This window comes from Daldinia decipiens (assembly GCF_022478715.1).
Source record: "Daldinia decipiens strain CBS 113046 unplaced genomic scaffold F4813scaffold_21, whole genome shotgun sequence".
In the NCBI taxonomy this organism is placed as follows: Eukaryota; Fungi; Ascomycota; class Sordariomycetes; order Xylariales; family Hypoxylaceae; genus Daldinia; species Daldinia decipiens.
Window position 1 is genome coordinate 284,772 of NW_026054564.1, and position 14,581 is coordinate 299,352.

The window sequence follows — 14,581 nt, forward strand, 5'->3', positions numbered from 1 at the left end:
AGTTGGACCTGACAGAGATGTCGTTGTGTTCCTGCCGCCGCAAAATGTAACAACAACAGGGACCCCGGCTAGCTGTAGAGGCCCATTCGGTATACAATCCCAGCGGAACGTGTTCGCTAACGATACCTGCAACCCCTGTAAAAACACGCTAAAGCTTGCTGCAAGCGATAAGTTTAGACTGTTTAAAGCAATTTACAGCGCACATCGCCCAGAGTTTATCGCGGGGCACTTGCAGGGAACGCACGGGCCAAGTATAGGTACCTAGGTACCTACCTGGTAACATGTCATGGATCCAAGTGGTCCCAATCGTACCTATCAAATGCGAGATGACGTTGATCAACAACTTGTTTCTACTGCTGCCGATTTTCCTTGATATCGGACCATTCAGCTACACACATGTAAGTTGTAACACATGCACATTTACTAAATTTGATACAATCTAAAACATCTAACCTTCTTGATTTACTTCCTTCCTATGTACATGGAATCGCTTCTCCTAATAGACTTCTCATACCCTCAGTCCTCTCTATTAATACCTCAATATCCTACCAGATCCAGATCGTAGACCTGTCACCTAACACATTATAAATAACATTATAATTACTACTTGGGCGTCTATACTTGGGCAACTCAAGGCGAAAGGCCTCGCCGAGCCGGCATAACTACAACTATTGCCGGATCATGTCGAGCATCCGGTCTCTCTATGCCTCCGACGGCGGTCACCTCGGGGGCAATATGGACGTAGATTATGTCGTTCGGTACAAGATTTCCAGCGACAGAGCCGAGGCCGCAGCTGGCTTCACCCAGCTAATTGAAGCCCTCACTAGGGTTGGGCTCGCTTCAGAAGTTCGATACGGCGACGGATCTTCCTTATTGGTCTTCGTTAAAGTGGCATCTGAGCAACATCTAACCAATCATATTTATCGCGAACGTGTTCAAGATTGGCTCTACGGTGTGCGGATTACCACTCCCAACAAGGACGTGGCTAAAGAATTCGCCCACCAGTCTGTTACCGAAGCTGAGCGGCTGCGTACCGTTTACTTGTTGATCACAAAGCCTAAGAACGAAGGCGGTGCGGGTATCGCGCCCAAGATTGGCGTATGGAGGAACGTGGAATCCATCTTCCCACTTCACAACCACGCCTTCAACCGACAATGGATTAAGCAATGGAGTACCAAGTACATCCTAGACGATCGGGATCTCGACCAGATTCGCGATAAGTTCGGCGAAAGTGTTGCTTTCTACTTCGCGTTTATGCAATCCTATTTCGCATTTCTGATATTCCCGGCAGTGTTCGGATTCGGCGCTTGGCTTATTCTTGGTCAATATTCGTGGTTTTATGCCATTATTAGCTCCCTCTGGTCTATCACCTTCTTCGAATGGTGGAAAAAGAAGGAGGTCGATCTTGCTGTCCAATGGGGCGTTCGTGGAGTATCTCGGATCCAACGTCCCCGAACGCAATTTAGATGGGAACATGAGGCTATAGATCCCGTCACTGGCGAAGCCGTGAAAGTTTATCCTCCGATGAAGAGGTTGCAGACGCAGCTGTTACAGATACCATTTGCGTTTGGCTGTCTGGCAATTCTAGGGGCTCTATATGTATTCTGTTTCTCTATCGAGATATTTCTCACTGAAATATATAATGGCCCATTCAAATCCTACCTGGTTTGTAGAACCTCCTAGTCGGACGATATGTTATCTAATGCGTTTTTAGACTTTCACACCTACAATTATACTCACAGGATTACTGCCAGCGCTGTCGACTATTCTTGGTAGTTTTGCAGAGAAGCTCACTGACATGGAGAATTATGAGACGATAGATGGTGAGTGGATTCTTCTAATATTTTCCCGTTTGTATGTCGTTAACATCTATATAGATCATCATGCCGCCCTTGTTCGAAAATTATTCATTATTAACTTTATCACCTCTTATACTCCCCTATTCTTGAGTGCATTTGTTTACATGCCCTTCGGGAATCTTCTCGTGCCATACTTGGATATTTTTAAGATTACGGCCGAGCAATTCTCTAGCAAGGAGTCCATCACTACTCAGGGCTTTCAGATTAATCCCGATCGTCTAAAGAAGCAGATGATATATTTCACGGTAACAGCGCAAATCGTGAATTTCGCGCTCGAGGCTGTTGTTCCCTATGTGAAGCGCAAGGCATTCAAGGAAGTTGAAAGGGTTCAATCCAAGGGTAAGGCCTCAGCATCTAGCGACGTCCCCGAAGAACGCGAGTTCCTTGAAAGAGTTCGCAACGAGGCTCAACTCGACATATACGACGTCACTGTTGATTACAGGGAAATGGTTATTCAATTTGGCTACCTATCCCTCTTTTCAGCAATTTGGCCACTCACGCCGCTTTGCTTCTTAATCAATAACTGGGTTGAGCTCCGATCAGACGCCATGAAAATCGCGGTTAGCAGCAAGAGGCCTATTCCTTGGAGAGACGACTCAATCGGACCATGGCTTAACGCACTCGGCTTCTTATCTTGGTTTGGAAGCCTTGTGAGCTCCGCCATCGTGTATCTCTTCAGTGGTGATTCTGAGGGCCCTGGCGGCGACCCATCTAATATTGCCGTGTGGGGTCTCTTGTTAAGCATACTCCTTTCCGAACACGTGTACTTAGCCGCGCAATTTGTGGTTCGGTATGCGTTGAAGCAGATGGACTCCCCCGGGCTTCAAAAAGAGCGAGCCGAGCGGTTTGCTATAAGGAAACAGGTGTTAGAGGAGAGCCTAGGACCTGAAGCTATCGAGAAACCCCTGCCCCCCACACCACGAGTAGGGGAAAAGATTACCCGGGAGTCTTTAGAGGACCAAGCTCGTGAGATATCCACTCACGGTGGAGGAACCCCTGAACAGTTGTAAGTTTCTTCCAAGCCCAACTAGAGAGCCGCTATACTAATACTTTTAGATTCTGGCTACGACAGCAAGGAATGGATGAAACAATTCAAATAGGCCGTCATCTAATTTCACAGGCGAAAGTGGCCAAGAACTAGGTGTCCGGGCAACTTTGTATCACCTAGGGGGTTGTAGAAGAGGTCCTTGTAGTTGTGTTGTTGACCATGACGGTAAGCTTAGTGGCTGGGTAGTCGAGATTGGTGTTATAACTAAAACAATAGCATATTATTATTCACGTACTTTACACTGTTAAATAAGGCAATTGTAATATAAGATTACCCAGTAAGCTGTTGTCATTACCTAGGTACACATATATATAGGTAGTCTCTCCAAGATGTTGAGACATATTCCACTATGAACCCTGGTTTAAACCCTTGAAACACAAGTCAGAGACAAATATGTAGAAAGTATAGGTTGATATAATCTATCAAGCTTTTAATAAACCCACAATCCATCCAATACAAACCCAGCCCATGCCGCCAAACAAAAGGAACCAAAATTCAATGTTTTCCGCCAAACCCACCCTACGAGAAACGCTCGCTCGCTCGTTTGGCGTCTTCCACTCATCCCCCATAGGGAATAACGAAGAAGAGGAAGAAGAAGAAGAAGAACGATAATAATAATAATAATGATAAATAATCTAGCACCGGCGCCAGACGTAGCTCCAGCTCTCAGAGGCAGTAGTATTCGGGTCCTTGCCGAAGTAGCCGTACTGAGCGCCGTCGGCCTGGAGCGCAACGCGGAAGTTGACATTGAGCAGGCCGACGTTGCCCTTGGAGTTCGTGCAGGGCGAGTAGACGACCTGGTTGTCGGGAACCGTGCTGTGCGCCGTGACGTCTTGGTTTACGCGGCCGGTGCCGTCGTTGGCTAGGGAGCCCCTGATCGTGACCTATTCCGACGATGAGATGGTTAACGACTGACTGACTGACTGAGTGTTTTGCTGGCGCGCTTGTTGGAACCTCTTATGTACCTAAGGTATACCTATAACGCATAGGATAATAAATAAAAACAAAATAAATACACATTGTCCAAGAACCAAATCGAAACACTCTCGGAGAGGAAGAAACAAACAGACAGACAAACAAATAAACATACAGTGTTATCAGCATCCTCGCTCCAAAAGCTCGTAACGTAGTAATCCAGCGACGCGCCGGGGTCGAGCACCAAATGGCCCTTGACGTAGACGTCCTTGACGCCGACCTGCCAGCCGGCCGCGGACCCGGCAATCGCCAGGTGGGCCTGGCAGTTGACCGAGGAGTCGGCGACGGACGTGGTGCGGGCCTCGAACGAGTTCATCCGCAGCGATATGTCGTCGAACCCGCCCGTGCGGTCCACCGCCGGCGACGCCGATGGACACCCGCTGCCCGAGTACGATACCGATACGATGCGGGGCGGGGGCGACGGCGCGTCTCGCGTCGTGAGTTGGGGGTTTGCGGCGGGTGCGGCGGCAGCAAGGCTGGCAAAGATGGGGAGGAGGGTTGAGGTGCGCATTTTGGTTTTTGCGGGTGAGTTTGTTTGTTTGGTTGGGTTTGGGTATTAGATAGATAGATAGATAGATAGATAAATAAATACCTAGGTAGGTAGATAGATATATGAAGTTAGGGATAGAGATAAAGAGGTAGATATAACTTTGCTTGTCTGTCTGACAACCCGATGAGTACCTATATAAATATTCTAGTCTAACAACAAGCGGACAACACCAGTCTTTATAGAAGACGCCTCGTCCGATCCATCACATGAGATATCCCAAGAGCGCAGCTCACGGATCAGCTCCGAGAAGCTAAAAAAGAAATCTCGAACGCCATCGATGTCTGCATATCGAAATCAGGACTGCCATTCTGGACCGGGGTTCATGGCCCGGCCCTTTTCGATAATTTCGCCTCCTAATCAAGAATACCATCCCATCGTCATCACCTTACCTAGGTAGGTACCTACACACGCGCGTATGTCCGCCACTATCGCATCCAAGCAAAGCAATAGGTAGCGGTAGCGAGCTTCTTCGCTAATTCTCGCAATTCTTGCCAACCGACGGCAAGCAGCTAGGGCGTGGGCACTTTAGCCATATTAACCAGCTGCCCGGGAAAAAAGGTTGTTGGAGCCCCGGGACCCTGAAGTAGTTAGGTGAGACTCCCAATCTTCCCACCAGACCCAGACCCATCCCGGCGCCCCGGGTAATAAGAAAAGAGGCAGACTGTGCGAGCAGGGTATCCGTGATAGCAGCAGGTCTAGAATGTCTCGCTCAGTCCAGATGCCAGGTTTTAATTTGCGGTGCGCGAGATTGGATCAGTCTAAGAAGCCTTCCGACACAGCGTTCGGGCGCGCATTGTGGACAGTTTTGCATCAAAAGACTTGGTAACGAGTATATTCCTAGGCCCGTTCCGACGTGCTGCGCCGGCGATGAAAGCGTGGTGTTTATTTTCGCATCGAGTCTAGATCTCGTTTTGCTTCTATTTATGGAATATGTCGTCGTAGCTCTAATCTCCCTCGTCGGTGAGTAAAGCAAGCCTAGACCAACGTAATCGGTCCATTACCGTCTGAATTTCTTGCATCACTGCAATTATAGACTTTATAGACTGTCGAAGAGCTTTGCCCATGATTGACAACTCTTCTGGAGCCATCTGCAGTACCAATAGACGAGATTACTCGTTCGTTGTAAGAAGCTCCAAGTCGGCATCCATGGCTTATCGAAATAAAACCGGCCCATCTAGACGGATGTCTCATGGCGACGGGCTTTGACGAATTTATGTCGTTCATTAATATTATCAGATATTCCCCCTATCCCGTAGCTTTTTTTTAGATGCTACCCCAGACGCCGGTGCCTGACCCAATGACACATGCAGCTGCGATATAACCCAGATCTCAAATCTTAATCAAACCATGATACGTCTTAGACCCTCCGTGCCGCCGAGGACCCGACGTCCTGTCACGGCACATCTGCCCTGGCCGCTTTCCCACTTGCCGGCTTGATCGGCCATGAACTCCTCCTGTCTCTGATGTGAACCTTCGAGCCACCTATGTATGCAGGCATAGCAGTAGACCACGCCCGTCTGGCAAGCCGTCGCCGTCGTGATTTCGTCTTCGCAGATGGGGCATAGCTCAGAATCCTCTGGCGCAGGTACGGTAAAGATAGGGAGCAATGATGGAGTAGCAATTGGCGCATCCTCTGCCGACGGTATTTTAGGTCGTTCCTCTTCTTCTTTCTTACTCTTCTCGTCGTGATCCTTCTGGCCCTTCTTGTGCGGCACCTTGGCTCCTAACGCGGATAAACCAGACACGACAGGTGGCGGTAGCTCGAGGTTCTCGGCAGCCTTCCTCGACAACTGCTTCGCAAAGTCGGACGCGTACCACCATTCGAGGAACTTCAGCGCAAATATGCTGGTCGGTAGTAGGACTGACAAGCTACTTAACAACCTCGGTCCCATTACTCTCGGATTGAGGAGACTGGCAGCCGTAAGGGGTGGGATTCCCGCCTTTGGCTTGCCTAAAGCCTCAATGGCCTGGAAATCTGCCCCATTCATCCTACGCATCCTAGTGCCGATGAGCCAGAGGAATGGATTGTGGTATTTACTGCCGTCAAATAGGTATGCTAGATTAAAGGCAATGATGCTGAAGTAGTAGGCGGCGTGTACGCTTGGATATACATTACGTATGAACCACTTGTAATAGTGTAACAGTCGCTGCTTAAACGTCGGGTTCGCAGGCATACGGGTATAGTTTGCACCGAGAAGGGCTCGTGGAGCTTCGATCTCGTGGCTCTCGTCCAGCTTCCGCTTCAGGTACGGCAGAGCAACCATAACAGCCAGATTCTTCCAGATATCCTTCTCGCTCAGCTTGAGAGTTTCCCGTACCAGCTCCGGAGTGCGGGCGGTAGCACGAGGGACTTCTGCCTGTAGCGACTTTTCTCGTTTGAGGCCATAGAAGTGTTCGGTAAAGCTGCCACCGCGTGTCCGTAAATAGTGGCGCTCGATAACGAGCATGGCGAGCGCGTAAAGCTCATCGAAGGAGTTAAGAGCACGTAGTAAATAACGGGGGTACCGATGAGTCGCGACAGTAAGAAGGTATCGCAATGTCGGTGGTAGAAGTGAGTTGAGCTGTTGTTCCGAGAGTAATTCAAATAATGAGGGTTTCTGGTCGTCGAAGGTGCCCCGAAGGGCTGTGACGAATTCCATCCTGACTGTTAGCGCGAGCTACACCTCAATTGGTATCTAGGTAAGTTGATTGTTAATAGCAGGACATGTTTTGTGGGTATTCTTTAAAATGTAGAATGTAGATTGAAGCATAAGATGACAAGACACGAGCCAATCCAAATAACAATCCAAGTTTAGGTACATTATGTACTCGGTCCAGGATCGACAAGATGCCGAGGTTGACGCAAAATGAAAGGAGCTCGGGCCATAATTTATTGCTTATCTAATCCACTATACGGAATAGTACCTAAGACATTAACCTAGGTACCTGGATACCTCCATAGTACCTACCTTATCAATCCCGCCTCCTGTAATGAATTATTCCTTCGACATTTCTAATTTATAGCCATGGGCAAAATAGTGATAATACATTAACCTAGGTTAGGTACTTTGGCATCAATAAAATATATAGAAGGAATTATTGCAAAGCACAGCATACCTCCTCAAACTCCAACTAGACCAAGCTTAGAAATACATGTAGGACATTAATATAAAAGAGACGGCACGAAAAGTCTACCTAGTTATCCGTCCACGTCACCCAAGAGATGCCCGTGACTTCCAGCTCCAGTCCAGGCTCGTCTTCCTCATCTTCATCGTCGTCCGACCGGTAAGCTGGCAGGTCAAATTCATCCTCGTCACCTAGCTTGGCGAGGGAGGTATCGTGGACACTGGGCAGAAAATTCTGCATAATTTCGCTGTATTCTGCTATGATATCGTCCGAAACCTTCCAAAATGCACTTGGACCAGCTGGGCCATGTGGATCGAAATCCCTAGGCATCTGTTCAGCATACACACGACACATAGGTAGGTAGGTACCTAGGTAATAGCAGCTAAGGTCCAGTCGACTTACTTGTCAAACCAATTACCCAATGCCCCCTTGGAGCTCTTGACACCACCAATCTGGACACTCTCACTACGCCATCTCTCTTCACCGTTGAAAATCGAGAAGGTTGTCCAATGTACCTCGCCTTCACGGGTTAAGCGAACGGTGCCTTTCTCTCCAAGCACTTATTAGCAAATTTATATGTCCTGCAAGTGAAAAGGGGAACGCACCTTTCATACCTTTTAAGTCTGAATTGGCATTATCATTATAGCTATCGTCGAGCGGCTGGGAAATTCCCTTGAAATGTACAACTGGTAGTTCTTGTCCGTCCTCGGGCCCAGGGGGCTCGATACTAGTCACGCGAATCCTCATAAGGATTAGGCGCGTAGCCTGGCCAACATCGAGAGCAGGTCGAGGGATATCCCGCGGAAGTTGTGCGCCTTCGGCGAAGTTATATAGATGAAAGTCTGTATAGTCTAGGAAGCATACTATGCGTAGCCAAGTCCCTGTGACTCCATATGGGTCCTGAAGTTCCAACGGATCTGGGACTTCCGGAGAACCCGGCCTCCGCGGGATATGATGTGGTATATAGCTTTGGGGCCATGTTCCTGCGAAAGGTGAGTCCCAAAAGCTGCTACATAATGGAAACCTCGCAAGGCCAAGCCTCCGAAGGTTCGATCCGATCACGATCATGATGGCTTCGGCTTTCTCCCAATCCACACGGTCTGTATCGTCATCCATAAACGGGCCCCATTTCGTCTTTTCTGTATATCGTCTTAAGTCGTATACCATAGAGCAGGCGTACGGGCTCATCTTGCTCTCTCTCGTCTGATGGGACTCTGGCCGCGCATACAAAATAGGCACCCCAAAAAGACAGTGTAAGTGTGCGCTCTTCTGGTGGTCTGCCTGTACGGATGAGATGTGGCTATCCGAACAGATGCATTCCTTGCGGGCGCGCCCGAAGATAGTAGACCGACACAAAAAAGCAGATTGGTTAGTTTCTTCCTCGAATATAGAGCGCAGAATTTCAGTGTTGCGGGATGTTAGATGGGTTGTTAACGGGAATCGCTCAGTATCGGTAGCAGCATTCTGGAGGAAAGACTTGACGGTGTTATAAACGAAGGAGAGTTCGTTCTTCTACGGAGCAAAGAGTCAGACATTGAACAGTTTTGAATCGCAAGTCAGCTAGGCATAATAAATGCAAGCATACGAGGTTCGAGAAGTTCGAGAAGTATCGTACCTTATCTTGGACACGATCTCTTCGGCCTATACTCTGTAAACGGACAACATCGTGAACTGCCTGCGTCCAATCCACGACGGGCTTATTTAGAGGATTATCGTAATTGTTAAGATAAACAATTCTGAAGAGTGAGGTGTTCCCATTGACAATATGGTAGAGATCCTTGCAAACGCGGGGGATCCATCCCAAGTCGGAGGGTTCGACATAACCGAGAACATGTTGCACGATCTCAGGTGGAAGTTCAATTAAAAGGACCATCTTTCTGACGTATACTAGAGGGCGAGAGAGGCAATCTCTCTCGCTCTCTCGTTTCTCCTATCACGGTTGTGAGGGCGGCTCGTTGGGATGTAATCTTAAGCCGCGAGGGACCATATGGAAGGTTTGCTGACCGGAGTTCGATGAAGGTAAAGAGGTGGAGAGTTGGGTGATTACCTACATGTACGATTGGGAATTGCTGCAAACTAGTCCTACCTCGGGATTAATGCCTATGAGGTACCTACCTAATTATAACCTTATATGTATGTACCTAATGTACTCGGATTTAACGCAATAGGTAGAGTGCCTTCTACGAATAACTCATTGCGCCATTTCCAAAAGTCCGGCTCTTGCCCGCTTGAGTTTACATATTGCCTTCCTATCACTATTACATAACATATGACTTATAAATTTATATGTATATTTGTACCTATGGAACCTGAGATAGACTTTATGAGGTAGGTATGTACCTAATCTACTCAATTAGCCGGTAGCTACATACATGTAGGGCCTCACTTTTACAACAGTTACTAAGGTAGGTATGTACACGATACAAGGTAAAAAAACAAGGATATGTCCGATTGCACTTTTACTAGTTTATACGGGGTATGAAACCCCCACGTTCTGCATTTCCAGCTATAACAGCTATAACAGCTAGCTCGCACTACCTAAGGGCGTATAATACAGTCCCGACAATTCACGATAAAATGCAATAAGAATTCTGGCCTTGGCAGAAGTATTGTAAATTCAATATGAGGATGAGTATGTCTCCGCATGCTTTGTAACGAATATTCGAATAATTTTGGCCAGTTTTTGGTAGATCTTGTATATACGTATCGAATAGCAGTAAATATCACACAAATGCGACAGCGATGTGGTTGTGCGACACCGTTACGTCGTGTTGGGTATATGATGCGAAATCGCTGTTTTTGCATAGTTATAATAGTAAAAAGTTCAAGGATCCAGATGCTCTGATAGACGCTATGATCTTCGTTAAGAAATGTTTTCTATGCCGCTTGTCCATAATCCCTTCCTCCTCATACATCAGTTAGCCATCCTTAGATTCTCGTTCATCATTCCGTATATTCCATGTTTCTTCCTTCGCGGCGAAGGGGGGTTTTTTCTTCGTATTTTATTGGCCATGGGCTTCGCTAAACCACGGTTGCACCGCTGTTGAGCTGGATACAATTGCTCAGCAGTGTTGCTCCTTCGTGCAGCAGCTCCCATCGTGTCGACTCGAACGAGTCCTTAAGAACTATAAGTAGAGTACTGTTGTTGTTGACACCCCTCATGCCCTTGAGGTCTTCCGGCGACGCCACCGAACCAACTCTCAATAGGTACTCGCGCATCTGACTCATTTTCTCCTCGGTAGTATTCGGAATGGGAACTCCAGGGCAAGGGCCCTCCAGCGCGAAACCGTAGCACCATACAACCAATGCTGCGAAGTAGAGCACCCATGGCCGGTTCAGGAGGACGTCGTCTCTGGCTAGATACATCAGGATACCCGATTGGTGGCTGTAACCCTCCGAAGGCGATCCTGCATTTTCAGGGAGCAAAACTGAGCATAGGAATTTAGCAGCGTAAAATGTAGCATCGCGAGCTTTTGCAGACGGCGCCCAGAGGTCCTTCATTCGACGCTGCGCGCTATTTAAATCCTGTGTACCGATCGCTCTACCAAGCAGGCGTTTGGCGCGAGCAAATATCTGACAGTCGACGATATCTACGTGCATTGCCATGTGCGCTAGATGGTGTAACACCGTCCTACTTTCAAATACTACATTAGCTTCGTTCCGCTTGTCGTAGCTATACGGATCGACCACGGTATCGGCGCGCTGCAGCGACTTGTCGAAGTCTGTCTTCCATGAGTCGAACGCTTTCGTAAGTGTTGATCGCCATTTGTCACGGCCCCCGAGCGCTTGTTGCACGCCACCGCCGAGCGAGCTGACTTGCAGGTCACGTTGATTCATATGCCAACTCACGCTTAGCAAACCTGCCATGAGGATCTGTCGACCGAAAGGATTCGTCTGTACTTCATGCCCCGCAAGAGTCCGCTTGAGTCCTTCGAGGAATGAGATAGGCTTAATTCCATTAGACATAAGGTTCGCCTCGATCCTACCAACCTCAGCGCCGCTTGTAGCCTTCCATAGCTTATCGTCACAAGGGAGGGGCAGACGCATTTCGTGTGCCACCATCACGGTCGAATGCCCAAACATCGTAGCATGAATCGAATCGATAAGAAACGCCGCAAACGCTGCACGTCTGGTAGTCTCGTTCGTTATCCAGTGGTTCCACCACTCATCCGGCGTATGCGCAAGCCCTGAAGTAGAAGAATGCCGAGAGCTATTCGCCCCCGATTTCTCATCTCGTGGGTTTGGCGGTGAGTCCAGAGCAGATTTCCCAATCAGGGCCCTCCCTCTCCGCATGAGCGTAATGGTAGTCGCATGATGGATGTGTGCTCGTTCATGGAGCTCCCTTGTTGAGTACATCTTCTCGTAAAGTTCTAGTAATAACAGGGTCTGGAAGGCCCAGATCTTCGCCGGCGGTCGGCAATTTACGTCCATGAATATTTCCCACCTTAGGTGCCACGCAAGGAAGTTAGAGAGTTGAGATCCAGCCATGATGACCTTCGGCCCGTGCGTCCTATCTAAGCAAGCAGCACCTATTGCCATCACTGCTATTAATAACAAATTCGGCGTCCTATCTGGCGAAAACGTCGGTTTGTGGAGAATTGGTATCTGATCGCTGAAGTGAAGCCAGTAAGAACCTATATACTGCTGCATCATCTTTCGGCTTAACATATGGTTCTCATCACTTCGGTCACCTTCTAATATACTTTCTCGTTGACGCTCTACTGGCGCATGATCGTTCTCGTGGAACCTCTCCTTAATAAAGTCAAAAATCTCTTGGCTCTTTTCCTCGGATAAGAGCGACTCCGGGAGGTTCGGGTCAAGAAGATTTGTTACAGCCATGACCTGCTGCGGTTGATTAGAGGGCGGGAAATATCCCAAAGATGCACTTTCGTAATATGGCATGCCATATTGATGCTCCGCATAGCTAGATCCGACCATGTTAGTTCGAAGAATAATACAAATCTTAAAGCCAGCCATTGATACGTACTTGGCATATTGATTTGGCGGCATTACATGGCCCACCTGCGGCGATCCGTTAGGATCATTGGTATTAAAGAGATATGCAAAAAAGTCTTCGGGAATAGCAACGTATGGGGACTTATTCAAGACGCCGTCACTACCAAAAATTGGAATGGTAGTTTGCGTTGCCATCTGATCCAGCAGCACCATTTCACCATTTGATTGAGAATGCGAATGGTCATAATCGTTAGAATTTTGTGGTGCGTAAGCTTGTCCAGATTCCCTCGGCATGTTACCAGCGGTTGTCGTCGCAAAATCTGAAGGGGGTAAGGTAAAAGGTGTTAAATTTTGCTGAGTGACGTATGGCATCGTCGGGGCAGACTGGGGGGTATTGGCGAGATGCCCGTGATAGTTGCCGTGCTGCGTGGGAACTGGCGATAAAACGCCATAAGGGGCAATGACGCCGGTTTGGATTGTCGGTCGTGGAGGGCCTGAAGGAGAGTGGTGCGGATGCCGCGCACCGTGAGGAGCGGGATAGCCCTGCTCGTGATGCATATACCCGTCAACTCCGTTTGGGTGACCGGCATGAGAAAAGTTGGCGGGTGGCGTATTTGATATCGGAGTATAAGGGGTGCCGATGGTATCTTTTGGTGACTGGTATTCATAGTGAGCTCCGCGTCCTTGAGTATAGCTTGGCCCGAGTCTATCGGAATCGGGGGAAACGGCACTGGGCGTAGGGTACGGAGGTCTTACGTTGTCGACGGGAGAAGACTGGCTAATCAAAGAATCTTTCCGATTCAGCGCAGACCCTTTCGCAGTATGGCGATCCTTATGACGGTTGCACAAGTCGAGTCGGACGAACTGGCGCTTACAATCCTGAAAGTCGCATCTATATATCTGTTTCGGCGAATGATTCAACTGGTGCCGATAGCTTTTCAAATCCCGCCCGGTCAGCAGAGCAAGCATATTAAGAATTAGTATCCTATAAAACTCACAGATGTTCAGCCCTTGAATAACTCTTGCCGCATCCCTCAGTAGGACATTCGAATTTCTTATCCAGACCTTTGCGACTCCGCCTCCGCTTTCTCACGGGTCCATCCGAGTTTGATGAATTACCGTTTTTGGTGTCACCGTCGCCTGCCTGGTCGCTCTCATTACCATCGATATCCTTGTCAGGAGAGCGACTTCGGCGACGCCCTCGCTGCGGGTCATCTTCATGCTGGACGTTCTGAGGCGGCGTCGGCTCCTGGACCTCGGTCATGATGGGGCGCGATCGCACGAAAGGTATAGATGGTTTAACGTCTCTAAGCAGTGCGGGGAGAACAGAAGTCATGTTCCATTAAACCATCATGGTCTTGCGAAGAATCGTAGCGCTTCAATTCCGGGCCGCTCGCGGCGAATGTGTCGCACCCCTCGTAGAGAGCTTCCTGTCGCACCTCGAACAGAAGAATAATTGGCCAGTAACGCTTAGTCGCACGCGCACACCCTCTCTCTACCAGTGCTCTTTCTACCTCTCTCTATGTGCGGTCCTAAGCAGAAAAATACTGGACTAAAAAGCCACTCCAAGACGCCCGTTGGTGCCACAGTCGGACGATCTAAGTGTGTTACAACAGAAGAGCCAAAACCACTGCAGGCGTGCAGGCGCGCAAAGGGAGAGAGGGACAAGCAAACGAAGAGCAACTTGGTTTTTCCCGAATAAACGAATAATCGGCTGCGCTAAGAGCTAACAGTGGCGATGATTTAAGATGACCTCGAAACAAACAACATGGCCCAAATTAGAGAACTATGTATGGCGCGGTTACCGCATAACAGTCCAAATCAAGGAACTATATACCGAGGGGGACTATGTCTTGAAGGAATCGATCGCCGGGTAGTAAGCGGGAGACGGAGCTGGAGCTAATTCGATGCGAAGGAAGGACACGCGATGTTCGAGCCAGAAAGACATAGACAGAGACTATCTGGATTTACCTGGAATGCCTAAGGTCGGGAGGAAGATGATTAGTCTTTTAGTTCTGGGGGGTCCCGCGTCTAAAGACGGGATAGAGAATTCGAAATTTGTAAATGCCGCCCATTGCGGTAAATTGC

General features: G+C 48.5%; 5 protein-coding genes across 5 annotated transcripts; 1 reads left to right on the top strand and 4 right to left on the bottom strand.

Annotated features, from left to right (window-relative positions):
- Positions 1–330: 330 nt before the first annotated feature.
- On the top strand, positions 331–3,176 carry F4813DRAFT_362907 (DUF590-domain-containing protein). Its single transcript, XM_049243665.1, has 4 exons — positions 331–1,665; positions 1,715–1,823; positions 1,878–2,865; positions 2,916–3,176. The coding sequence occupies exons 1-4, from the start codon at positions 682–684 to the stop codon at positions 2,998–3,000; spliced, it is 2,166 nt and encodes a 721-aa protein (XP_049098671.1). The 5' UTR covers positions 331–681; the 3' UTR covers positions 3,001–3,176.
- Positions 3,177–4,567, bottom strand: F4813DRAFT_362909 (uncharacterized protein). Its single transcript, XM_049243666.1, has 2 exons — positions 3,998–4,567; positions 3,177–3,791 (listed from the first exon to the last, which is right to left on the bottom strand). Exons 1-2 carry the CDS (start codon positions 4,391–4,393, stop codon positions 3,543–3,545), a joined length of 645 nt encoding a protein of 214 aa, XP_049098672.1. The 5' UTR covers positions 4,394–4,567; the 3' UTR covers positions 3,177–3,542.
- Positions 4,568–5,416: 849 nt separating this feature from the next.
- Positions 5,417–7,244, bottom strand: F4813DRAFT_121832 (Pex12 amino terminal region-domain-containing protein). The gene has a single exon (XM_049238607.1). The coding sequence runs from the start codon at positions 7,069–7,071 to the stop codon at positions 5,773–5,775; it is 1,299 nt and encodes a 432-aa protein (XP_049098673.1). The 5' UTR covers positions 7,072–7,244; the 3' UTR covers positions 5,417–5,772.
- A 44-nt stretch (positions 7,245–7,288) lies between these two features.
- Positions 7,289–9,707, bottom strand: F4813DRAFT_121884 (uncharacterized protein). Its single transcript, XM_049238608.1, has 5 exons — positions 9,589–9,707; positions 9,153–9,467; positions 8,143–9,049; positions 7,940–8,081; positions 7,289–7,859 (listed from the first exon to the last, which is right to left on the bottom strand). The coding sequence occupies exons 2-5, from the start codon at positions 9,408–9,410 to the stop codon at positions 7,607–7,609; spliced, it is 1,560 nt and encodes a 519-aa protein (XP_049098674.1). The 5' UTR covers positions 9,411–9,467; positions 9,589–9,707; the 3' UTR covers positions 7,289–7,606.
- Positions 9,708–10,558: 851 nt separating this feature from the next.
- Positions 10,559–13,829, bottom strand: F4813DRAFT_381311 (fungal-specific transcription factor domain-containing protein; the record flags this gene model as incomplete). The annotated part of the gene is made up of 3 exons (XM_049245655.1): positions 10,559–12,461; positions 12,525–13,427; positions 13,492–13,829. 3 exons carry the CDS (start codon positions 13,827–13,829, stop codon positions 10,559–10,561), a joined length of 3,144 nt encoding a protein of 1,047 aa, XP_049098675.1.
- Positions 13,830–14,581: the final 752 nt, after the last annotated feature.